Source organism: Phoca vitulina, unplaced genomic scaffold, assembly GCF_004348235.1.
Source record: "Phoca vitulina isolate PV1807 unplaced genomic scaffold, GSC_HSeal_1.0 scaffold6, whole genome shotgun sequence".
NCBI classification, from domain to species: domain Eukaryota; kingdom Metazoa; phylum Chordata; class Mammalia; order Carnivora; family Phocidae; genus Phoca; species Phoca vitulina.
The window spans coordinates 12,337,609-12,364,821 of NW_022589709.1; the positions used below are offsets into that span (position 1 = coordinate 12,337,609).

A 27,213-nucleotide genomic window follows, 5' to 3' on the forward strand; every position below is an offset into this window, starting at 1 on the left:
AAGCAGCCAAGATCCAAATATTTGTAATAATAGTGATCCTGCCTTAGAATCCCACCAGGATAGCCCACTGAGTCCCGTACACAGGAGCAGTGTGGTGTAAGAGGTCCAACTGGAGGATCTAGAGTCAGGCAGATGGGAGTTGTAGCCCCAGTGACCCTGCTTGCTACCCCTGAGCTTCTATTTTCTCATTTGTAAAACTGTGGTAATAATATAGGGTTGATGAGAGGTTTGGATGCAAGTAAAACTTTTAGCATTGCAGCTGACACATAGTATGTGGTCCATAAGTATAGCTGTACCTACTAAGGCTTGAAGGAAATACATCTATGACATTTTGGACCCTTAGATTCTTAAATTCACAAAACATGAGGGAGCTCCATTCAATCATTCATTTGCTCATTCATTCATTCATTCACTAAACTCTCTCGTGTATGCTGAACTTTGAGGTGGGTACTGGGAACATAAAAATGAACAAGGTATAAAAGAAGATACAGTCCCTGGTCTCCGGCTGCTCAAACTCTAGACACTACTTAATTCTTGCTTTCAAGTCCACTATCTATTTCCTGGAAGACAATTCATCATTTGAAACAAGGTGTGGCAAGTCACACTTGAAGTCTTATAAATGGCACACATAAGAGAGAAAAATCTGTCAGAGAATTTATGGTCCTTGAAGTGTCCTTGGAGAGACAGCCTCCTGACCCTGAGGAAGGGTTATATTAGGTGTCAGGAATAGACCCCATTACCCTATTGTCACACTGTAGCCCAAGAGACCAAGAGCCCCTTGTTTAATTGGCAGGCAAAGATGTTGCCAAAGAAAAAACATGATCCCATGAGCTAGAGAGGCAGTCTCAGGACAGGAAGCAAGATGGAGGGGGGCAAACAGCCCAGGAAGAAGGCTCAGGAGAGACAGTTGAGGGTAACACTCCAGAGCACAGACTTCCACATGAGATAGAGCTCCAAGTTCATATCCTTGGACAATTGCTTGACTTTTTCAAGCCTGATTTCTCATATCTTAAATGTATGGATATTTTAATATGTAGTTTTAAGTAGTTGTGACAATATATTTCTAGTGCCTTTGCTTATTAGGTTCTACCACATGACACGGCTTTGTGTCCTCCTCCTCATCATCTTCATCATCCTCATCATCATCATCCTCATCGTCATCTCCAAGTGACAGTCACCCAGTTTCCATATTTGCTTTGAATACTTTTCAGGATTGTTGTCGAAGATAAGATCTAGACATATATGGGAACACATAAAGTGATGTGAGTTTATGGAATTAATGTATATGGCCATCAAACGAAATCTTTGCCCTTTTGTCCATGGCAAGGTAGAGCAGTGTACAAGGACTCTACTAGAACTGTATAAAGCAGAGTGAAGGACAAAGCAGCTGGATGTCCCCCAGGAGCCGCCCATGTCCATGCTGACTCTTTCCTTTTTCCTTGCCAGGCACTTTCTCTTTAAGACCTCCTCGGGGAGCACGCCCCTGTTTAGCAGCTCTTCTCCGGGATACCCTTTGACCTCAGGAACCGTTTACACGCCACCACCCCGCCTGCTGCCCCGGAATACCTTCTCCAGGAAGGCCTTCAAACTGAAGAAGCCCTCTAAATACTGCAGCTGGAAATGTGCAGCCCTGTCCGCCATCGCCGCAGCCCTCCTCTTGGCGATTCTGCTGGCATATTTCATAGGTAAGTCAGGGCAGCCCGCTCCATGACCCTGGCCGTGAGGAGGTGGGGCATAGGCCGTGGGCTTATGAAGGGAGAAGCCCTCTTTTGTCTGGACAGTTTGCTTGTTGGCTCCTGAAAGATGTAAACAATGAGTGAGGGATGGGAGCACTTTTTCTCTCCTAAAATGTATTTAAATCTGATGAGCTGCTTTCTCAAGATTCTAAATAATATTTATCAGACATGTAAGTAAGCATCCCTACTGTATTCTTTCTTGGAGACGAGCTGAAAATTGTTGTTTCTGCAAACCCATCCCTCATTCCCGAAGTAGCCTGCTAGTCTCTTCTGTCACTGGATTTTAACCCAGATCTGTGCTCTAAAATGCCTGCAACATGGGTTAACTTCAGCCAAACACTGAATAGAAGAATAGTGACCAGCATGTCTTGGAGCATCTTGATTCAAAACTAACATCTAGCTAAGTAGCTACCTTATTTCCAGAGGTGTGGAACAGAAACAGGATTCAGAGGTCAGAGCATCCAGTCGGCTCTCTGTGTGGAATCAAGTCACCTAGACACAGTGGATCTTGCCCACATCCTCTCCTTTGCTTCTGTCCCTTTAGCCTCAACTTGAATTGCACCACAACCGTGAATCAGGTTCATCTTTCATGCCAGCTGTGCTTCTGGGCACTCAGGATATAGCTTAGGGTAGCAGATTGGTGAAGTTGCTGGGGTATCTTTCTTCCTATGCCAGGGATGTTGGTTTGCATCCATGAGGTGTAGCCCTGTAACTATGGCAAGCAGCAGGTGCCAAGAGCTCGGGGGCAGGGTGCCCCATGCATGTGAGCGTCCTGGGCTGGCCACAAAGCCTGCTCACAGCTCTTGGCCCCAACAAAGAGACCCAGTGTTGCCGCTCTGTGAACTGAGCTTGCCAATGGCAGAGCTCCTGGCCCAGGCAGAGGCCACAGTGGTGTTTGTTCAAGTGCATTTGAAACACTTGATGGTTCTGGCTGGGTTTCAGGGCATCTATGACAGGCGTCCCCAGATGGGCTGTACCATGTGGCAAAGCAAGCCTATAAAACACCAGCAGAAAGAGGCCAGCTCCAAAATTCTTCTCAACACTTACGCTGTGGAAAAAGGGCAACCCTGATCATTCTGACTTTGTCCCTTCTCCATCAGCCATGGGGCTTCCACACCTCCTTCATCCTCAGGCAGCCAGCATGGTAGCGTCCAGAGAAGGAATTGGTTCAGGACTTCCCAGACCATTCTACCCAAGCTTGCCTGATGGTGAGGGCGGGTGGCCGTGTGGCCCCCATGATCTGGGGCTCTGCCCAAGGCCATCACAAGCCAAAAATTGATGTGAAGTTTTCACTGTCTCCCATAAGATCGCTATGCTCACCTTAATACAGAAAAACCCGTTTTTACATTCTTTACCAGTCACATCTCCTAGGAATGCCCTCCAAAAGTGAGAAAAGTGACACTCTGGGGAAAGGTACCATGTTTATCTGGAACTTTGCAAAAGCCTTGGTGCTATAAACCCCAGCCCCACATGGGCACAGAGGTCTGACACCCATGTACCCCTGATTTAAAGTCATGTCTGCTTCTCACTTGCTCTTGATGAAGGATGAAGTAATGGATTGACTTGAGGGAGGGGGAAGGTGTCCATTGCAGTCTCAGTCACTTGGCGTAGAATCTCTTGCATCATTAGAGGTAGTTCTGTGTACTTCCCCAGGTAACTGTTCAAGGAGGCTTGGTAAAAGTAAATTGAATTGCCTTCAGGGTCTTTGCATGATTTGGCTTTGTGTCAGAAACTTCAAAAAGGGTCCATGAGCTCACTTCTCAGGCTTAATGTTCTGCAGAGCTGGTGGGCACCATGGGGAGCCCAGATACAGAAATTGAGGCACTGCTCACCTCTGCCAATACCATCCCCAGTGTACCTCCTACTCCACTTGCCAGAGAGAGATAGATGGCTACTGCCTGATGTACTGAGCTTGATAGTTAAAATATAATAGCTTTCTGTAGGGCGATTACATAAGTGGGAAACCATATAGTGAGAGTTTAATGTTTTAATTGGGTGTGTAACTTGTAAATGATGGATTAGGAAGCATATTTATCCTCTGTCTGGAGGCTACTGAAAGCTGGACCTGAGCATCTTAGGATGGTTTATTAGATTATAATCCATCATTTTCTATTATGTATGCTTTAGGTAAGATTATTCTTTAACTCTGGAGTATTAAAGCATAGTCTATGACTCAAAATGAGTGATGGTAGGGGCCAGTTTCCCCGGAAGTAATGGTGGTGAGTGTGGAGCCAGAGAGCTACTCTCCAGAGGGCACGGCAGCTCTGCAAGCACTATGAGGGGTCATGGGCTTAAATGCTGATCTTGACCCAATGATCCCTTTCTCCTTTGCCTTGACGAAGTTGTTTTCCTTCTGGGTCTTGGTTTCCTAAGTAAAATCTGGAAGCATGATGGTTATTTATGTGCAGAAACTCCAAAGTATGGTGAGGATTAATTAATGTGTATAAATCACTTTGAAGATGAAAAGCAGTATATTATTAATTACAGAGCTGCAGGGGCATAAACAGTGTATTATAAACACAGAGAAAAGTGCTGTTGGGAGCAACAAGCACTTGTGCCCACCGAGAAGACAAGCCATCAGGGAGGGACAGAAAGGCGATGTAAAAGTCAAAGCCCTCCTGTTAAGGAGACCTGAGTTTTTAAGACCTGAGCTCATTCTGGTTCATACATGACTCCGTGTTCCACTAGAACATGACAAGTCCTGAAACTGAAGCATCGCCCTGAGATATTTATGGATAGGCACTAGGCTCAGGCCTGCCAGGAGCTGTGACAAATAGGTCAAATTATCTTCCTTGCATGTTCTAACCCATGAAGAGAAGACTCCAGAAATGAGCAATCTGGACTAGTTCAGCCCCATGACAAGTTCTTCCTTATATCCAGCATGTGAGTGAGTTTGAAAGCAGACGAAGGTCAACCCTTGCGCACATGGGAAGACGTAGACCTTTGCCAACTCAGGAAAGATTCCCTGGTTCCTCCTGACATAACTGGGGACAAAGATCTTTCATGATGTACTCTTCCATCAGATTCTTCCTATGCCAGATTCTTCCAGTGTACATAACATCCTGGAATAAATTACTCTGAAAAGCTGCATAAACTCCTAGGGGACCATTTTGTGCATCACTCGGCCCCTGGCCCACATGGTTCCTGGGGGGTACTGGCTGTGAAATGCAAGAGAGCTTCCCTCTCGGGAAGTGGTCTTACACCCTGGAGCAGCTCAAGTGCTCTCATTGCCTGCAACACCAGAAATCCCTCTAGATCCCTCAGTTCCTGCATCATGTAACCAATATAGCATTTCTCACCTGTTTTATGCCAACTCTGCTGTGTTTTTATCCTCATAGTATACATAACAATAACTGATTGGCAACTTTCATTTGCAGAGAACTGTCGGCTTTTTCATTGAAAGCACCTTTGTGTAATTATTAAATTTGAACCCTATCCCCAGCCCCCCCCCATACGCTCCAGCAGAAAATAAAATCGGCCTCTTACAGTCGTTTCACAGAGTTGATGCTGAAGCCCAGAGTGCCTGCAGTCACGTGGCTGGCTAGTTGCAAGGGTAAGACTAGGTCCTTGGTCTCCTGATTACTCTCCTGATTATTTCCAAATACTGCATGAGACCTCAGTGATCCCTTTTGTAGCATCAACTCCCTGTATCTGATTTTGTCCTTATTAACAAGGGAGAATAATTGGTTCCTTTCCTTCCCAAACCATCTTCTGATGATTCCCTCAATGTAGAGAAACCATCTCTCTTCCTCAGCCTCCTAGCCTGCCCTTAGGTTGCTGTTTTCCCAAGCATCTTCTGTCACAGAGGTCAGCAGACATTTTCTGTGCAGAGCCAGATCATAGATGTTTTTGGTTTTGTGGGTTGTGCGGTTTCAGCCCAATTGGTCCGCTCTGCCGTCCTCTGGCAGAAGCAACCATACCCACAGCCATACGTGGCTCTGTTCCAGGAGACTCGAAGTATGGACACTGAAATTCGAATTTTATGTACTTCTCATGTGTCATGAAATATTATTCTTTTGATTTTTTAAAAAACTTTCTAAAAGGTAAAACTATTCCTTAGCTCATATGCGGTTCAAAACATACAAACAGGTGGCAGACTGGATTTGGCCCTTGGGCCATGGTTTGCCAACCCCTCTTTGATTATATTACTGTTCTTTTCCTAAAAATACCTTTTCAGAGTGTCTCCGTTTTTACAGAAAAAAAAAAAAGAAAATCTGCTTTCAGCCTGGCTAAGAGTCCAACCCTCTGTCCACTGTAAATGGAGCAGGTGATTATTTTCTGAGGCTGGCAATCCCACTTCGTAATGAATAAATACACCTACTTTCTGATCCATACCAAAAAGTAGAAAAAGCAAGCCACTTTTCTCTTTGAAAACTTTCCAGGGGATAAAACTGTCCATCCTGATAGGCTTCATGAAACAGTGCCTCAACTCTTGGGTGGTGTGCAATTGCCTAAAAACTTTGCCAGGTACTCCCTCATCCTCAATCTTCAGTTATCCCAGGTTCCTCTGCAAAATCTCTGCCTGTTTTCAAAGGTGCCTCAGCCCCTGGTGCCTTCTTTGTTGGGGTTTCCCAATAGGTTGTAAGGGTGCAGGTTCACTGAAGGATATCTCTGCCTTCTTGTCCTAGGTTAAGGTTGGATAGATCTAGTTACCTTAAAAGGCACCAAAGTTCTTCAACAGGCTACCCCACGTCAAAGAAGAAAGATGCTTGACATGGATGACTTCACTGTTGATATCCAGATAATCCTAGAAATTCTAAGATGAGAGGCAACACAATGGTTCACCATGACACGGGACTCAGACCATCACCCGCGAGTTAAAGACAATACGGAACATACGCTGAGTTTCTGTCAAAATCTCTTCTCATGGTTGGGAAGGGAAGGGGGTGGAGGGAAAGATAAGAGCATTTATGTCATCCTGAATTAGTTTTTAGCTCTTCAGATCTCTGCCAAACTAAAATACATATATATATTAGAAAGTCACCTTGTCTTTTCTCACTACAGTAATTCCTGCCAAATATGAAATACTATGTTTTAAGTAAGCTGCTCAACGCTCTGTCTTCTGCCACTCTCACTTTGATCTGGGAAGAACGCGGGCCATCAACATGTCAGGATGTTAAAAGTGTGGTAATTTGGGGTGCTTTCAGTTTCTTTTGAAAACAATGAGAGATTATTTTCTACAGAAACTAAAAGCCTACAATGTATTTAAAGTTGCTACACTTGAAAATTGATATGTTGAGACTCCTACTGATGAATCCTGTGTTCAGAGCTGATATTTTGTGTATTCCCATCTCACTGAACAGAGCAGATTTGGGGAAAACATAAAGAAAATGACAGAAAAATGATGAGAACAGTACACTTACCCATCATCCTTTGTGAGGGTACAGCCTAGGAAAAATTTTGGCCCTCTCATTCAGACTCACAGTTCTTTGACTATCCAGAGAGATGCTAAACCTTGACCTCTGCATGAATTTGACATTATGGATTTACCTCCCATTATCTAAAATGCAAAAGGCTGGTGATTAAATCTGAACAATCCTGCAAGTAACATTTCCACCCAACTCCCCTGACCCAGATGGTCAAAGCTCGTAGTTAGCCCCACAGAGAAGAAGAGAGCTGCCCACAAAGAAGTCAGGGGACCCAGTCATGTTGTCAGCTCTGATGTTAGTAACAGACTTTAGATATGCTAATGTGCTCTTAACCAGATAATAAAGTCCTGTCAGCACAGACACACTGGTGAGTCTTTGGCAGTGGGGCTCCCATTTCATAAGTGCACACCCAATTTCAGAAGATCTGTCAATTTATGGAAAGTGAATTAAGTCATTAGCTAGGTCTCCATCACCTGGCAGCCTTGTGGCAGCACGTGTGTCTCATGTTTGACATTCAGGGACATTCCTTTACCGAGGTGAGGTATCTTTGTTTTCCGCTGCAAGGCACCTGTCAGAAAACAAGGTAGTCATCCAATACAGGGCTTTCCCACCCTCATGGGCATGCTCCATGGATGAGGAAAAGGAAGCAACTCTTGGTCCTTACTCTGTAGACCATCTTAATGCAAAACCAGGGGAGAGTGAGTAGGTGCTACAACCCCACGCCCCTCAAGGACCCCGACAGGGAGTTAGGGCATCAGTATGATCTGCTGGCCCAGGACTTTGTGGCTCCGTGGAGCATGTGTTGGGTGAATGCGTATGGAGTGTGCACCGCCTTAACTCACCATTCAGGCCTTTGTCCTGAAATTTTTCTGGGACAGTGATCTCTCCAGCAGTCATCAGTTCAGAAGCAGTAATGGGATGCTATGACATTATTGTGTCTCTCTCCATATGCTTGGTTTGACTGGATCACTTAGGGTGGTCACCAAACGCACAGATCCTTTACCTCCCACAGGAAGCCTTTAAATTCCTCATTTCTTAAGTCTTTCATGTGTTTGTTTATTTTTACTTGTTGCATGATTTAGAATTCTGGATATAGCTTCTAATGTACTATAAATAAGTATTATTTCATTCTACATTTTTACCTATAACACAACTGCAGAGGTTCTTGCTGTAGTAAATAGAAGAGTACCAGTTGAGGTGCCTGGGTGGCTCAGTCGGTTAAGCATCTGACTCTTGATCTCGGCTCAGGTCATGATCTCAGTGTTGTGAGATGAAGCCCCTCATTGGGCTCACATACCGAGTTCTCTCTCCCTCTCCCTGTGCCTCTCCCCCCTTTAGAAAGGAAGGAAGGGAGAGAGGGACGGAGAGAGGGAAGAAAGGAGGGAGGAAAAAGAAGAAAAGAAAAGGAAAGAACCAGCTTGATGTAACGCAAAGCACATGCCTGGGCTTTGGTGTCAGAGAGACCTGAGTTCAAATTCTGATATGTATACGTAAAAGCTGTGTGACTTGGGCTTGCAGTTTAATCTCCATGTACCTTAGTTTCCTTATCCAGAACAGTGGAATAGCTCCTGCCTTGTAAAGATGTTTCAGGTGTTGACTGAAATTATATATGTATACAACTTTTCTTCAAATGCAGTATATCATCAAGTATGGGAAATGTCATTATTGTACGTATCCCCAAAGTACTGACAAGTACTTCACATTTATAGTTTTTATTTTGCAGTTTTGTAAAGAGGTAGCCACAGACCACTTGGAATGATATACAACCATGTGAATAGATAGGTCCATGGTCAGACCAGCAGACCAGCATGCTGCCTGACCAGCCACGATTATACAAAAACACCAGTTATAAAATGCATTCTGGTTTCAGAGAGATAAAAAGGTGAAAACCTCTGAGTTTTAGCATCAGCGAAGTTTGGTGGTACCTGGCACACAATAGAAGCTTATTATGATGATTGTATTGGCTACCACACTCCTCGACCAGGTCCATCGCAAGGTATAAACCAGGTTCTTTGATCATTGTATCTCCAGAACAGTGCCTAAGACCTTGTAAGCATCAATAAATATCTTCTGAATTAATAAATGCTGATTAGGGTTAGGGCTGAGTTGGATCATTTGTTGACAACCTTATCAAGTACCCAGAATCCTCGATCCCTAATTTCACTGGTACCCTCATGTAAAGGGAAGTTTCTGGTTCCCTGATGTTATAATTGCCTCTGTTCCCAAATTGCATTTCCAAGTTAGAAAGCATTTAGGCAACGGAACAGTTAGGGGGGATGTGTAAGCACCACATTTAAGCCCTCTAGCAGGAATCTGTGATTCCCTGAAATCGAGAGAGCTAGCTGAGTGAAACTGGGAAGTGTTTGTGTCTGGCATACGGCCACCATTTGGCACTCATATTACAAAAGTATAGCAGAATTTAGTTGGAGTTCAAGGTGAAGAAGCAAATAATGGCATAAATCTGAAAGTCTGTTGGCTGCTTCCCTGTAAATGAGGATGTGCTAAGAAATGAAGCAATTGCTACAAGGCACCAAATAGAGAAAAAGACTATTATATGGTGAATTAGGTCTGTGTACACAAGCCATGCAGAATCTTTTGTGCTCTGAAATGCCCTACTTAGCTGTGTAGCTTCATACATGACAGAAATTTGACCCCTAAGTGAACTTTTAGAACATTCGTATTTTTCTTAAGGTCATCTTAAATCATACTTCTTGTGCCCTTCATTGAAAATTCCGTTCTAGAAAATTCACATTTTGATTGTTAAGAATAGACACTCAGAATTTTTGCCTGAGCCCTTTTCTCATCAAATAAATCATTTATTAAATTGATGTCCCATATTAAGATCCTCTGCATTAGGAGAGCAAATGGTCCATCAACTGCATTAACATATTTAATATTACCATAAAAGAGAGGATAATGCATTGCATGTTCCACTAATTTCATTTTTTTATTATCAACTTCTAGCCTTAAATAAATATGTAAATATCAGAATGTCTCAGAAAATACAGCAGTCCTCAGCTACATGTTGATAAGAAAAGAGTTTTGCTGAAGAAAATATTGTCCTCCCTTCTTGGAAAGAGAAGTTTATATGATACATAATATGTATCATCTTTCAAAGGCTTTTTTTTCCCTAAAAACCAAAGGGAGGATGAGCTTTGCCTCCAGTCTTTGCCTTTCTTTCATCATGACTTGATTCACAGCTGTTAGGGAAGGGCCTTCCCTTGGGATGGGTTTTCAGTGGAGTTAGGTCATTTGCGGGAAGATTTGTACAAACATGTTTGGCACTCCCCTAGGGACTCTGATCTTTATAAAAGAAAGGCATATTACCTTGCTTTTGCCTTTGCAGTCATGATGCAATCCTATCAGTTCGCTTACTTATATTACACCATGAGCGTTTTAGAGGCACGTTAATGAAGTTTAGATTAGACTTGCTTATATTCCACAGGGAGAAGTAAGTGGCAGTGTGTCAAATACATTCTGCTCTTCAGGCCATGATAAACAAGATGACATCTTGCAAAGAAGTTTGGTGCGCTTTTGAATTAGAAACATTGTTGAAACTGGTTTTAAGGCTACCTTATGCCCCACATTTTACAAACCTGGACCACTAGGGCATTCACTGAATTAGAGTTCATGTGTTTAAACTTTCTTTTAATAAGAAGTTTAGTATACTTCCTTGACAAAGTTCTCTCTTCTCTTGAGAGAATTGTAGGTTAAAGACGATTTTCCCCCATGAAGGATCTTTGTGCAACTTTGTATATTCATATAATGTATTTTTTATTAATTTAAAATATATTAAATTTATTACTTTTATGTTTGTCCATTGCACAAGAAATGTTCTTTAGGCAAGTGATCGGCTGGTCACATTATATGCTGGAACCTGCTGACCAGCCTCAGAATCGAGGCCGTTTTTACTCAAAATTTTTTCCTAGACCTAGGGTCTCATAAGCAACCCCATAAAATAGTACACTTAATAGGAAAGCTGAGAGAGCCTAGGTAAGTTATGTTTTGCATAAACGACCTATGCCTTGATGTTAAGACATTTGCGTTTCATTTTTCCCAGACCCATCAGGGAACAGAAGCTTTTATACTAGAAAGCTTTTTATTAACTCATCAGCATGAACAAATGGTCAGCCATCCTTTCCTCCCCCTAGAAATGGTCTAACCATTACACAATAAGAAATTGAGGAGATTTGTGTCTATTTTTAGCCAGTTTGTTTTTGTCAAATGAAGGCATTATCTCCTCTTGAATTTACTTTAAAAACTGTAAAGCTTCTCAAACAAAGAAACTTGCCTGTGATTAGCTTATACTTCTAAGGAACACAGCAGTGAAGAGCCAAAAAAAAAAAAAAAAAAAAGAATATATACCAAAAAGAATGGGTTGAAGTTAAGACAAAAAGTAAAGGGATAGGCATCAGAAGCTGTGAACAGAGTAATTAGAAATGCTCATGAGCAATGCCAGCTATGAGATGCCATCCGCTAAGCAGGATAAAACATGGAACAATTAGAAGACACCAGAATGGGGGGAAAGTGACACCCAGCACATCAAATGACACATGATCTTCTGCATGATTTCTTGAGCCAATAAATCCAACCAAGGTAATGAGATGAAAAGCAATCCTTGAGAATTGCTTGGAGGTGCTGTTTCACCCCCTCATCTTACATCATTAAACTTTCGGTTCCCTCATGAACTACTTAGATAAATAACAGTGGACAGCTCAACATTTATCCAAATAAACCAGAAAGCCACCATGATAAAGGAAATTGAATTTATAGACACAGCAGGCCCTTGCCTAATAGATGAGAGTAATGTGTCTAATGTTGAACATCCATCTATATTTCAAATACAGTGTATCTTGGGGGGGGGGCATGAAAATCACCTCCTACAAAATCATTTCTCACTAAGGTTGGTTTATCTCCTGTTGGGTCTAATTGATACTCATGTAATTCCACTATAGTCTTTGCTACTACAAATGATATAATAGAAGGAAAGAATGAATATGCCTTTTGGCTCCCAGGGGAGCATTGAAAGTTAGGCTTGGAAAAATCACCTTTGTCTTCAGATGTGTTGTCTTTAGAATGACCCTTGAAGCCAGGAAGCAAGTATATTTGTTTTTTAATCAATTGAGGGCATTCACGAAAGTCTTCTATTCCCTCTTGATCAGAAATGGACATGAGGGAAGAGAATTATTTTATACTACATCCTTTCTCTGCCTTATTTTCCTGTCTTTATGGTGTAAAAGAAGGCCCAGTAGGAATATCTGAGACGACCTGACAGTTTTAACTCCCAACCAAATTCAATGGACTTATGAACTTCTAACATTTGGAAAGGTTTCCTAATTCCTAATTGGGCATGTCTTGGTCTCAGATAGGACATGGGTTTGCCCACGCTGATAGCAACTTACTACTCACCCACGTCTGGAGGTGGGGGGGGGCGGTCAGAGGGGTTGGGCAGGGGAGTGGGGCAGGGAAAGAGAAGGGACAGGAGGTCAGCCCCCCTATTTAGCATGTGTGTGAGTGATGCTCCCACAGATCCTGCCCCAAATGTTCTGGTCAGGAACAGTCTTCAATATGTGTACTTTTTTTTAAAACACTTTTTTTTTAAAGATCTTATTTATTTATTTGGCAGAGAGAGAGAGCACACACAAACGGGGAGCAGGAGAGGGAGAAGCAGGCTCCCCACGGAGCAGGGAGCCTGATGTGGGACTCGATCCCAGGATGCCAGGATCATGACCTGAGCCGAAGGCAGACGCTGAACCGACTGAGCCACCCAGGCACCCCAATATGTGTACATTTTAATGAAACGTTTTGATGGGTACATTTGGTCTGACTTGAAGGAAACCAGCTTCCAACCCTGCTTCCAAAGGTTTAATCTTACACAGTGCTTGTTTGCATCCACACAGATGTGGACGTTGCTGCTTCTTCCCCTTCTATCCCCTCTCCTATATGGTCTACCATTCAGTATCCTTAGAGCAAGTCCAGATTTATCCTGCTCTGTCAGGTTGAATTTTTTAAAAGGAATATACATACATTACAGTTCATTTAATGTTAGACTTTTAAAAGTGTACTAGTGTGCGGATGGCAACTTTATCCCACTTCTTGTCCCCCGGCCCCCACCTCTCCGCCTTGGCTCTTTAGGTGGGGGTGGTCAGGGCAAAAGTGTCCCCAAGGGCTCGTGGTCTTGGCCCTGTCTGGGAGAAAATATCTCTATTTCTTTTGTGGGGATGTGGATGCCGATTGCATGGTATTTTATTCTTCTCTTCAAAACTGACAGGAATTAAGCCTTTGGAAAGGTCAGCTGACCCAGCAGTGCTCTCTGTATTGTAGTGAAATACCAATGGCTTGTTTTAATGTCAGAGGCAAATTGGAGAGTGGACCCGACTGAAGTATTGGTGACTAAATTTGTCCTGAAGGAAGAAAAACAATTGTCTGTCACGTTCGCATGACTAAGGGGTTTATTAAACAAGCTGTTGTGCACCCCACCCAGGGAGAAGGCTGTCAAAACATGAAGGGGAAAAAAGAGAGAGAGGGAGAGATCACACGGAAGCCAAGCCTGAACTCTTCTCATAACTGCATGTCTGAGTACCTTGGCTAATTTGCCCACGCCCTTTGTCATTCTTTCTTGATCACACACTACTTACTGCTGCCTCACCCTGACCAAAAACTTTCCTGTGCCTCTGTTTCCCGCAATAGCACGAGACAAACTGACAGAACACACCCAAAGATCTGGCTCATGGGGAAGATACCCAGAGTGGCCCCAGTTGGCTCTGGACTTGTGGCTGCACCCTTCACAACCCAGTTACCAGGTCAAATGGACAGCAGGGGTTTTCTTTGCAGGGCTAGTCCGACATCTCTTTCGGTGGAAACATAGAGAAGGACTCCAGATATGAAAAGTGATTTGGTGTACATTGCAAAACAATAGAGAAGATTCTTTACATTGTGCAAATGCTGTCACATTCTGGCTGATTTTCATTTGTGTGATAGGCCAAGGAGGGTGCAGACCCTAATGGCAAATAACCTTCATTGATGCCAAGGGGGAAACAAGTATCACGAGAAAAAGCAAGCGTGCACAGGGACAAAAATACGGGAAGGCATTCCTTTCAGTAACTGTAGCATGTATGGTGTGTGTTTTTTTTCCTGGGCGTATGAAAGGAGAAGGGGGCCCAATGAATGGTGAGAGACAGTTACACTTTCCACTGGCTTCTGCAGAACCAGAAGGAACCACATGTTCACCTTTGGCCTAGTGAAGAAACAGAAGCTCAGACTTCGTGGGCAGCTCAGAAAATCCTCTGACTTTGATTAAGCCAGTTCTTATTTTTCCACTGGATGATGAGGCTACAGTTTTAGCCCATCTCTTCACACTCCTGTCCCCAGCATCCTCAGAGACTCTATCCATTTATCTTCGAAAGCCAAAGAAAAGAACATGGTGTGAGAGGAGGGAGTAAAGCCAGTGGCCCGGGGAAAGATGACTCGGATGCCGGATGGGGAGGGACTTAAAATCTCCACCCTGAGCCACGTGCTCATGGCAGAGTCCCAAGGTTCTAGCCCACCAGGGTGACCGGGGGGGGGGGGGGGGACCCTGGTGGCTTGACTGAAGGCTTGCCACATATGCAGAAAGGTTCCCCGCATTGAAAAGAATTTTGATTTTGGGCTTTAATGCCTTTTGAAAGCGCATCAGGAGTAACACTGACATGCTTTTGCCGCAGCCTTGGAATCCTAAAATAAATAATAGAAAAATTGTGATTTAAAATATAATTCCAAATACTAACTGGGCCCCGCTGCCTAGATGAGTAATAAGCTTCAATAAATGTGTGACAGGCACAAGGCTCTTCAGTGTGAAGAGTAGTGAGGCCTCAGAAATAGAAATAGGTTTTTCATTACATGAGGGATTATGTTCAGCCTGACTGTGGAGCCTGTTCTCGGGGCCACAGCTGCATCTTCTGCCTGCAGACGTATTAACAGGTAATAGTAAAGCGAGCCCACACAGCCTGAGACAGCGATTTGTTTTAGGGAAGGGAGAAAGGTCACTTTCTCCCACTTAAGTCAGGATTAGCATTGTTTACTACACACTTTCCCTTAAACTTCTATTCGTCTGCGCTAATGAGCTGCAATTGGAGTCAGGTTCCACCTGGGTGCCTGCTCAAATCTGCAAGGAAGCCAGGGATGGAGAAGTCGGCGTGGTTTGGGGTGCTGGTGGTTGCTATCTTATTTTGACCCACGTATGCACACCAACACGCACGAGTATCCTTCACTTTGAAGATCGTACAAAGTTTTATTGTTTAATTTCAAGCAAACTCAGCTATTCCTTTGAGGCTTTCCTAATATAGGAACTCAAAGTCAGCCCAGGCACACTCTGGCCTCCCTTCTTTTCAGGACTGAGATGTGGGTGTCAGGAAACTGAACTGGGCCCACCCTGCCCCTTTGCAGCCAAGGAAACTATGGGGTCTTGGGAGATGAGTTTCAGGAGGAGTTTGAGGAAGGTTTGGGGGCTTGGGTGTAGAAGGGCACCCATGATGAGGAGAGTTGATTTCAATTTGAAATAGGTTTTCTTTGGCACATGCTATCGACACAGAATTCCCAGCCTCTGTTCCTTCTTGACCTGAATAATGACTCATTGAAACTTCATACTTCCAGCATCATTGTTTGCCTGGATCGGGGAACCTGAATTCTGGGTGTAGTGGTTCCTCACTGTAGGGGCCAGCTGGGCGTTGGAGAAGTCCCGTGAAGAAAGCCCTGGATTTAGTTTGGCTAGGTGGCCATCTCAGCCCTTAGTAACTGCGTGCTTTGGGGAAAGTCAATTTAATGCCCTCAGCCTCATTTTTCTCAACTGTAAGAAATGATTGATAACAGTTATAATGATGACCGTACCTTTATCATAGTCTTCCTATGTGACATTTAAAACAGATATTGGTATCTATTAATACTCGTGCTGTCTGTGCATTCATCCAAAAGAAAAGATACACAGACGCTAAGGTGCAATTTAGGAATTAGGCTATTGAAGTTCAGAGAAGGGAGAAACTCCAAAGGACTGGAGGAGTTGAGGATGACTGGGTGGATGCAGTTCCAGGCCCACCCAGCCCTGGAAGGATGCAGAGAAATGGAAGTGGGAATGGGTTGAGAAGCATAGGCAGCAGGGTAGGGGAGAGGCCAGAATTAACAGGATATGGTGCAGGGGAGTTGAGGGACTCAGCCGGTGAGGAGAGGGCTGCCTAGTGAAGAGTGGTGGAAAATAGGAGGTAAGGTAGAGCAGGACCAGGTGATGGATGGCCTGGAAGTCTGGCAGAAGATTTAACTTGATTAGTTTGGCTATAGGGAGGTACTTAAAGTTCATAAGCAGGAATGTAACATAAAATTATGACATGCTATCGTGTCAGTTACCTAGCAGATGCTCCATAAATATTTATTTGCTAATTGATTGAGGATTCAGGATAGACTGGGAAATGGGACAGAAGACAGGGCTCTGACCCTTATCCAAAGGCTCTGACCATAATCAGTGGGTATTTGAATTGGTGAGGGCCTAGATTAGAAGGGGAGCCATGGAAACAGAGAAACAGAGTGAATCTGTGAGAGACTCCTTCCAAAGAAGAAAAGGCAGATTTGTGATATGATCTGTATTGTATTGACTGTGGAGATGAAGAAAACAGAAGTATCTGATATGTCCTTCAGGTTTCTAACCCGGATCTCTAGAGGAGTAGTGTCAAGAATGGTGAACTGAAAAATTAAAAATTAACCCGCCATCTTTAAATCACTACACACTTTTCTAAAAGCATGTTTGGCCCAAACATTTTTTTATTGGCGTGTAATTCTACCAGCCCTGGCAAGAAGCCATTCTTTTTTTAATGCACTCAGTAAATCTCTGTGCGGTTTCTTTATTATTAGAGGGCCCTTTGATCCAATAAAACCCCATCAAGACCCCTTCTGAGGCATTCACTCTGGATTTTGTATGAAAGTCTGTGGAGAAAAAGGAGAGCAGAACTGGGTTAAAACTGAACTCTAAAAGGCTAGCGAAATGCCTCCATAACAGTGCTCATACATAGTGCAAATTTCGTGAACCAAAAAGAGGCATCAGGATATACGTTGAAACTCAGCATACCCACTTATAAATAGAAAACACGCTCCAGGACTTGAAGGTCCTTGCCTAACAAACGCAGAATGTGGTCCCGGGAGTCTGTACCATTGCCCTTTTTGATTTGGGGCAGTGAAGCTTACAAATGAAAATCTTCAAAGAAGAAAGTTGCCTTTTGATCAGCTGGTTAGTGGCAGGTTTGAAATTATGATAAATCTGCTGCATATTCACGGTATGAGCAGGTTTCAACTCTAATGCAGTTGCCTGTGTCTCTGCAAATGAGGCTGCCTCACTGTACCCAGGCTGAAGGGTCAGATGGATGAAGTCGGCTGTGGGTTTATGGATCCAGGCAGAGAGGGCCAGACATCAGGGAACGCGCCTGCGCCCCCCTCCCCCCTGCCCTCCCTCTGCACCATGCCAAAGTCTCCATTTATTTTCTATGCTTTAACATTTGGCTGAAGTGCATGAAATACCCTCTTAGACGCTAGGTGCCCAGAGTACAGCATAAAACAGTGTGCTTACCTGGGGAATTTTAGAGTTAGCTTCCACACTAACCAAGAGAATTTAGGCCCCAGAGGCGTTATCTGGATTGACTGTGTGGATGAGCTTCAATTTAGTAGATAATTATGTCTCTGTGCTTTCTTTTTCTCCCTATCCTACTTCTCACCTCTTCTGGTCTCCTTTCTGCTGCAAGGGAGCGGGAGGTAAGGCTCAGGCACAAGGCTGGACATCCCATTCTTGTCCAGTTTTTGACCCCAAGCCATGGTGCTGGTCTTTAGGGACTCCTAAATCAGCAACCGTTTTCCAAGCTCGGCTGGGTTAGGACAGGTGTCAGATCTCTGCCTTCTCCACGTCACCCCACGAGAGGCAATACCATGATGCTCTCATGAGCCCACCCCTGAAGCCCTTGGAGTCCTCCTGCACCCTCCCCAGGGAGGGAGATGGGGGGTCGGATATAATGCTTGTGTGATGATTAGTTGTGGGGTGCATCCCCAACATGTCCATAGCTCAATCATAAATGTGGAGAGTTACTTTAAACGGCACTTAAATTTAGTCGACTTATCAGCCAGTTAGAATAATCACAAGATCATATGACATTATTGTCTGATAGCATTCCTGTAGCTGGTGACACTCTGAAAGCCTCTTTAAAAGAGAAAGGAACCTGCTCTTAGGACTCAGAGATTGGTTAAGAGTTGTAAGACATCCAGGAGAAGTTTAAAGTGGAGTTTGGAACAGAGTGAACAGGCTCTTAACCATGGGTAAAATTGTAAGAGAACATCTTACACTATTCTTGCAAACCAACTTGTCATTTCTCAAGTGTATAATGAAATAATGTGTATGAATATTTTCATGCAGAACAGCCTTTCTTCCAAGTTTTGCCCTCTTCAGTGCTTCGTGGTACATACAACAGAGTCTTTTACAATGGTGTTTTACAATCTCAAGACCAAGGGCTCCCAAAAAGGTCCTGAGAGAAGTGTAAATGGGTAGCAACTGTCTCTAAGACTGTGTTTTTATAAGTAAATGATGAAGGATAAGGAGGGATGTTCATGGGGAAGAACCCTCTAAAAATCACTGGGAGTAGTGGAGAACGAAAGTAAAATGCAAATGATCCTATTCTGCAGCTACACCAATTAGCAGATCTTTTATAGTCTGGGTGTGTGAGATGAGCCGAGGGCTTTGCAAATGCTGCCCGTGTAACAGGAGGGATGCCCTTCTGTATTCAAGTCGGGGGTGTGTCTAGAAAACAGGGATGAGGCTCCTTCTTGGGCTCCACTTCCTTTTCATAACTGTTCTCCCTGTGATCCTTTTTTGCTGTAATAGCGCTTTGTGTGAAAAGGATGGATTGGAACCCGCTAGGTCTTTTTACAGAATATCAAATATTTTACCCATTAAGCTGACTTGATTTGAAGAGGTCCTTGGCACAGATTGATGAAATAGTCCAAATATTATCACTCCTTGTTCTGCAGTCTCGATGGAGTAATAACCAGTCGCCTGGACTTTTGCTCACTAATGAGGTGGTCAGGGCTCAGAGATGTGCAAAATTCTTTCCTTTCTTCCTTTGCTATTTTTTACATTATGCAGGGTTACAGTGCATTGGGGACCACTTGCTTATCGACACCAGTAACATTCCCCCAGAGAGACCCTTTTGTACATCAGCACTCTATTGCCCTTTGCTCTGACTCAGCACACCCCCACTCCACCCCTCGGAACAGTTGACAATGTCTAGAGACATTTTTGGTTGTCACAACTGGGGGACACTATGGGCACTACTGGAAGCTAGTGGGTAGGGGGCCAGAGATGTTGCTAAATGTATATAGCACAGCCCCCCACAACAAAGAATCATCCAACCCAAAATGTCAATAGTGCCAAGTTTGAGAAATCTTGCTCTCCTTGACTTATAATCACGTCTTTAGGTGTATTTTTTTTCTCCTTTTACCACCAAAATTAAAATGAGATCTCAGACCTATTTACTGCCCCCCAGTAGGTCAGCTTTGGCTCTGTGTTGCTTATTCCTCTTGGTGCTGTTTTTTCATGCTCAAAGTCCTCAATCCCCTTCATGCAGGCAAGCTGTGGTGCTAAGTTCTGAGAAGTTATGTGACTGAACTGGTGAGATGTGTGCTCTGAAGAGAGGATCCACTTGAAGAGGTGTAACGACAAGTACCCCTGAATGTAGACCTTTCCCAAAAGACAATGAAGTCAGCCATTTCTTAAGGACCTACTGTATCTAGGAACCTCACATTCAAGGTCTGATCTAATCTTCCCAATGACCTGACTTTTCTATTTATAATTAAGGAAGGAGATTCAGAGAGGTTGAATAACTTGCCCACAGTCACACACTGGTCAGTAGTTGAGATGTGGAATTTAAACACAGGTCCATTTAACTTCCAAGTCTGTGTCCTCACCCATATGTTTACTGCCATCAACTTATAATCATGTGCCTAGTGACTTTGACTTCATGTATCTCCAACCCCCAGAAGTCCTTGCAACTACTCTTAATGACAGTGCTCCCAAGAGAAGAGCGAACAGAGTCCCTCTGGTCATGCAAACACTGGCCAGCTGCACCTTAGCCTTGTCCTGACAGCAGGAAGATGACACATTCCCTAACCAGTTCTCTACTTCGGGGCTCATGGGGAAGAGAGGACAGGCAGAAAGAAGTAAGAAATGAATGAAATGCACTTTAAAACTGAAAGTCAGAAGGAAAGCTCAAAGTCCTGCTCAGGACGGCCAGTCAAGATCGCGCTTCAGTTAGGGGAGGCATTCAGCTACAAGTTATCATAACTGACAACCATAAGAATCCAAACAGTGGCTTACATAGCTATTTTCCTTACATAGCTAGCTAGATATCCAACGTTGGCAGAAACTGGCACCATTTATGCTGCTCAGTGTTGCCATCCAGGACATGAACTCTTCCTATTTCTCCGCCTTGCCCCTCCCAGCATTTTAAGTTTTTTTCCCTTGGTTTTGCTGCCTCATTGTGACAAGATGGCTGTTGCAGCTCCAGGCATCACATCCATCTTCGGGGGGGGGGGGAAGAAGGGAGAAATATTCAAGATCTCTGTCCATTTTATCTAGAAAAGCCTAAATTACCCCCCCCCCCCCCCCCCCACACACACACACCAAGAGGATTTTACTTGTATCTTATTAGTCAGAATTGTGTCACATGGCTGTCCTTTGCTTCAAAGGAAGCCAGGGAAGCCTCTCTAGACTCCTTGGAAACAAGGGAGAAGAAAAGAAGGTTGGAATTGTCTGATAAATCCAAAATCCAACAGTGTCCTTTTATAGTGATTTTTACACTTGGGTTTCTACATTTCTGAAAATAGATAAAACAGCTACTTCTAAGAAATCTCTTTTAGATATTTGTCCACTGCAGCACTCTGAAAGAGCATGTCTTCGTTTGCTGGAACTGCCATAACAAAGTGCTGCTAAATGAATGGTTTGTGACAAAAGTTTCTTATCTCACCTTCTGGAGCCTAGAAGTCAACGAGTAACGAGTCAGCTGAGCCATGCGGGTCTGAGCCTGGTCTGTCCCAGGCCTCTCTCCCCGCTTCCGGCAGCTCCTCGGCTGCGGGAGAAAAACTGCAGTCCTCACACGACACTGTGTCTGTGTGTATGTCCACCTCTGTGCCCAAATTTTCCTTTTTCTTAAGGACACCAGTCAGGTATTGGGTTAGCCCCCCCCCCCCAATGAGCTCATTGTACTTGATCGTTGACAAAGGAAACTGCTTCCAAATAAGGCCACATTCACAGATCCTGGCATTGAGGCCTTCAACATCTTCTGTTGTGGGGGGACAACTCAACCTATATAACACCGGATTTCTCAGAATCCTTTACAGATCTTCCTAGTAATGATGCCAGGTGGTATTTTTGAGCATTTACTATATGCTAAATAGTCCATATAGGGATTTTCTCATTTAATCATACCACTACCACATGAGGTGAGTGCCAGCATTATTCCTGTCTCCTCACATTTAACCATCAACCACACGGACTTCACAGTCATTTACATCCCTGGTACTACATGTTTCCTGCTCATCAGTGCTAATAAGGGTAGACAAGTTGATTTCCCCTAAAGCTGAAAAAAAAAAAAAGTGGTTTTTTTGGTTTTTTGTAGTTGTTGTTGTTTTTCTCAGAAGCTTTCTTTGCTGCCTTAGAAACACGAAACACTTCATTCTGCATTGGGCATGATGGTTTCCTCTTATTCAAACGCAGAACCATGTGCGCAAAGTACTTCATCCTTCCTCAAAAGTTCACTGAAGATGAAATCGCCCTTAGAGGAGCAATTCCCATACTGAAGGCAGATGACATACAGAAACCCAAATGTGACACCTTTGAGGCAAAAACAGGGGCCAAGGGGCTGGGGTCCTGCCCAGTCTCATGGGTGCCGGTGGTTCTGCTCTGGCACCCCCCGGGGGGGTCTGAGGGAGGAAGAGGAAATGGAGCTATTGACAGTCAAGCGCTGCTTTCACACCGTCCTTCTGACCCTTACCAGCCATCGGGCACCTGGCATTGATCTGTATGGTCTGGTGCAGCGTCTCCCTGCTTTACACTCATTGCTTTGGCTAAACAGCCCCGTAACGGATCCCTCTTGCCATGAAACAGCCTTAGTAGCCACTTACAGTTGTCCAGTGCTTTGCTGACATCCTCCTTCTGAAACAGGACCACACGTGGAAGAGAAGGCTGCTCCCTCTTAAATAAAGTACTGGGGACTTAGAGGGAAATTTGGCTCTTTAAAGGCAATCACACCGGTTTCTCATTTCCTCCAGACTAGAGGCAGACAGTGCGGGGGAAATGATAGTGAAAAGCAAGTAATGTTTTATGTTTGTGTGGCACCTCATGATTTCATGTGGTGGACAGACATTATTGTCCTCATTTTACAACCACAAACGGAGGCTCAGGGAAAGGACTTGTCCAAGGCACACAGCTAGTCAATGACAACTGTGCGGCTGGTACCCAGGCAGTCAGTTTCCAAATACAGTGACATTCCGCACTGCCGAAGAAAGCTGGAATGCAGTACTTCTGACTTGAGCTGATAGAAGCTTCTAGAAGAACCAGAAAGGGAAAAAATCCCACATAGAGGACTAAGGCACTTATTCGACGTGCTGTGCCCCAAGGAGAAGTCAGTTTAGTTTGGGAGATGAGATTAATGGAAGTGACTTCTGCTGGGTGGCTTCCCTTAGTTTGGGCTTTGTCCACTCCACACTTGCTTCTCTTCTGTGGGGGGTGTTTCCCACTCATTCTCTGACTCAGCAAACAACCCTGAGAAAAAGAATCTTCTCATTCTTATTCCTGAGGATAAAATCTCTTTCAAATCCAAATGGAAGGAAAAGCTATAGCAGCTAACATTTAGTGAGCACTAAAGATGCTTCAGGTTGAGGGCTTTACTTGAATAGCCCATTTAATTCCCCTCCACATCCTTATCGGTAGAGGTGAGAAGAATTGTCCCCACTTAACAGATGGTAAAACTAAGCCTTAGAAATTTTATGTCCAAGGTTACACAGTTGAGGAGAAGTAGCATGAACCAAGAGGCCTGTGTTCTGTTCCTTCCTCTACCGTTAACTCGCAGTGCAACCACGGACATGCATTTCCCTTCCTAGGCCTCAGTTTCCCCAACAAAATAATCCGAGCATTTATGTAGCACTTACTATGCGCAGGTCACTGGGCTTTGCCTACATCATCTCATTTCATCTTCACAACAAACCTGTGGGGTCGTACTGTTTTTATGTCCATTTCACAGATAAGAAGCTGAGGCTCAGAGATGTGAAGTGACCTGCCCGGGGTCCCACAGCCAGGAGTTGCCTCAGCAAAGCATCCATGTACTTAACCACATGCTCACTGGGCATGGGTCATCCTCAATGTACCTCAGCCTCTAAATTTCTGCAATCCATTATTTTATCTGACTTATTAACCTTAGTATGTACTTTTCCTCCCAAGTGTAGCAGCAGCTCTATAGTGAGTTTTTGCAATATTTCAAAGAACATGCATTATCTTCATTTTATTCCCACTTTACAGATGCAGAAACTGAGGTGCAAATCAAATAAGTTGCTTAAAGAAATACAATCAATGATGGGCAGGAGTGTCTTCCAAGTCAGACCTCCTGAATTCCACTTCCCAGGTTAACCTAGATCCGGTGGAGCTGACACTCCAGAACCATGTTCACTGCCTCTTAAACTTGAGAGCTTTCCCCTAGTGTCTTCTCAGTGGGAGATGAAGAAAGCAATATGCTTAGTGGCTAGCAGCATGCTCTGGAATCAGAGAGAATAGGGCAGGAGTCCCCACTCTTCCAGTTACCACCCATACGACTTTGAGCCAGTTACTTAACCTCTCCGAGATAAGTTTTGTTATCTGTAAAATAATGATAATAAAAGCACTCACCTCCTAGAGTAGCTGCAAAGATTAAATCAGATGTTGCATGCCCAGCTTTTGGTGCAGTGGTTCGTATAAAGCAGGTGCTCAGTAATTGTTAGAAGGGATTAGAGCACACCTCATAGGGTCACCAGGCCGAGCCAGCCCAGGATGGTACCCAACATTGCCTGGGGCTCCTTCTGGCAGGCACCTTGCTTATGCTCCTTATACCTGCATTGAACATTTAGTAGCTGCTTCTCCTGCCCTCAGGATTTCTTCACTCACTTTGTCCTGACCCAGCTATAGGGGCCCCTAAAGGAAATGAGGTGGAGACAATTCATGATCAGTTTTAGAAACAGGGGCCTGAGGTGGAAAGAATGTGAATTTGGATCTGTTCAGGCCTGGATTCAAATTTGGATATTATTTAAATCCCCTCAGCTTCGGATTATCATTCTAAGACAAGGATAATAATGCCCATTCCTGCCGAATTTTCATTAAGACTAAATAAGAGGACAGCTGTAGAGTGTGCTGGCCTGCAATAGGAAAAGGAGCATCATTTTTCAATTAGCCAACCTGTTTGCATTGGGCAGGTTGTGGTGAGCCAGTGAGGAGTGGTCTGAGTTCTACCAAAGTTCTCTGCTCGTTTACTTGGCATTGTTTGTATTCTGAACTTTTCCCACTCCACCTGTGACTGGTGGATCTCTTACAGCATGTGATGAGCAAATTGATTTTGAATAATGTGTAGCTATTTAATTTTTATTGATTAGAGAAAGATGTTATCACAAGGAAAACAGGATGCCCATCAGGATGGTCAGAAGCACTCAGCCCAGGGTTGGAGCCTCTGAACCATCCGTGGGTTCACCTTCCTAAGAATCAAGAGGCTCCACTGGCTCAATAATTTCTCTATTTTTTTCAGTTACGGGGTATTTGAGTAAGAGGCTTCGTATCTCAACAGCACAAAGCAGAGGATGGCTTCAAAGTTTTTCATGCCATTTTTGCCATTCATTGTTGGTGAATCTTCAGGCCCCTCCTGTCACTTTCTTCTGGACATCTTAGCTTTCTTCACTCCTTCTCCATCTTTCCATCGTGTTCTTTCTTACCTCTCCCTCTTCCTCCATACCTCTCACTTGCTAGCCCCAACTCTCGCAACGATGGGTGATGGAAGACTTATCTTTATTTAGCTTCAACTTTCTCTTTTGCCTTATGGAAAAATTAACTGCCTACCAGCATCTTGGAATTGGTTGTAACATTCACAGGAAGTAATACATGTTCAGTGTTTTTAAAATTCTACTTACTATAGAAATGCAAGAATTACTAGTCTTTCTCTCTTTTTCTTCCTTCCTATTCCTCTTCTGCTCCCAGCATTAAGTCTGATTTCTTCTCTTTCTCAATTTATCCAGCTCACATAATTTGCCTTTTCATTTTGTGAATGGAGATAATTTGTGAATAGAAATTACTTCCAAATGTTTCAAAAATATTTTCTAAGCATTTGCTTTAACATGGTCTTGTGAGCTTCTTTTCCTCTTTCTTTTTTTCATAAAAAAAATAAGTGTTTCCAGGAAAACAGAGCCTGGAGGAGAAAAGGATCAGATTGCCCTGTGTTCTTGGGTCTCTTCCATTGATGACAACTCTGGGTCCCTGATCACTCGAGTAACTGCAGATAGGGACTTTCTCACCCTTGGAGGAGGAGGGCAGTTTTATTTGTATCCTTGCCCCAGAAGTCCCAGAAAGGAATTGGACAGTGGGGAGGAGAGAGGAGGAAGCAACTGAGTTGTGAATATAGAGCTAGTCTGGCAGCTGAGGGCTTTTTAGGTGAGAGAACCCCCACCTGAGTATTTTAATTTTAAACCCCAATCTCAAGCTTGAGTGGATTCTAGGGTACCTTCTGAGAACTGACTCTGTCCTTTATCAATTCGAGCAGCAAATGTTTCCTGAATCCTTCCTTCTCTCGAAGTGCCAAGACCCCAGCAAAGCAGAGATGGGTAACCAAGGTCCCTGCCCACCAGCAGATCTTCATCACACAAAGAGGAAAAACAGAGGTGCAGACAATCACTTATACACAACACTAAGGGGACCCTACTGTGCTCTGTATGAAGTGAGTGGGGAGAGAAAAAGGAGGACTTTATCTGAAGCTATCAGGGTATACTTCAGAGAGGAGGTGCCATTTAACTTCTACCTGGAAGTGTACCTAGGAGTTTGGTGGAAGGACAAGGGGGGAGAAGTACATTTCAGGAATAAAGAACACAGTGGTTAAAGCCCAGGAAAGTATGATGTTGTAGGGAACCACATATCATTAACACTGAACCAAAAATATACAGGAAGCTGAGGTATTAATGGAGATGGAACTGAAAGAAGAGACAGATGACAAGAGCCTTTCCCGCCATACAAATGTATGTTTGGATTTGATTCCGAAGTGATGTGCAACCTGCTGAGAATTCTGAGTAAGGGGAGCCCAGGGCATTCTGGCAGCCCTGTGCAGCCTGAAGGGGGCGGGTCAAGACCAGAGGCAGCGAGAACTGAGGAGGCTGTTTCAAAGCCCAGGAAGCAGAGAATGTGGACCGAACAAGGGCAGAAGCAGGGCAGCCCAAGAAGAGAGCAGTTATGAGAGAGACATTTTGGAGGTTGGATGTCCAGGTTTGGTCACTGACTGAATCGGGTGGGAAGAGGTTGGAGACACCAGGCATGACTCCATGAAATTGGTGAGAATTTTGCTCTGTCCTGGACAGTCACTTGAGACCAACCTCGGGAAGTGGGAGAGCTACGAGAAGTTTTCCTGTTCCTATAATATAATTCATAACGAAGCCTGATCAGTCACCTCTGTTACATCAGTGCATGTCTGCTGGACTGGATGATGCTGGAGGTTCTGTGACAAAGAATGTGCTTCCTAAGTTATTTTCACACGTGTCATGGAAAAGTTAGGAGACAGTAGAATTAGACTTAACAAAATTTCCCGTTTTGTCACTGAATGATCTTTTAAGGATAATAGGTGTGAGGGGAAAGAAAAGGCTTAACAAGCCCCCACTCCTCCTTTTCACTGGAAAGGACACATTTCACCTACCTGGTGATCTGATTGCCTAAGAGTAAGGAACAGTCCAGGTACAGATGATCTGAGCTGGGCTTTATATAGAAAGGGGTAGGGATTTCTGCTTTTGCAACAATTACATACTGGGTCATCTGAGGGTTAGGATCCACGCTGGGCAGG

At 43.9% G+C, this 27,213-nt stretch overlaps 1 protein-coding gene across 15 annotated transcripts in view; it reads left to right on the forward strand.

Annotated features, from left to right (window-relative positions):
• The window catches only part of TENM2 (teneurin transmembrane protein 2), a 1,203,413-nt gene that overhangs the window by 939,021 nt on the left and 237,179 nt on the right, over positions 1 to 27,213 (forward strand). For all 15 annotated transcript variants that reach the window (XM_032403433.1, XM_032403432.1, XM_032403428.1 and 12 more), the window contains one exon: positions 1,447 to 1,685. In XM_032403433.1, coding sequence (XP_032259324.1) covers positions 1,447 to 1,685 — 239 coding nt within the window. The remainder of the gene's footprint in view (positions 1 to 1,446; positions 1,686 to 27,213) is intronic.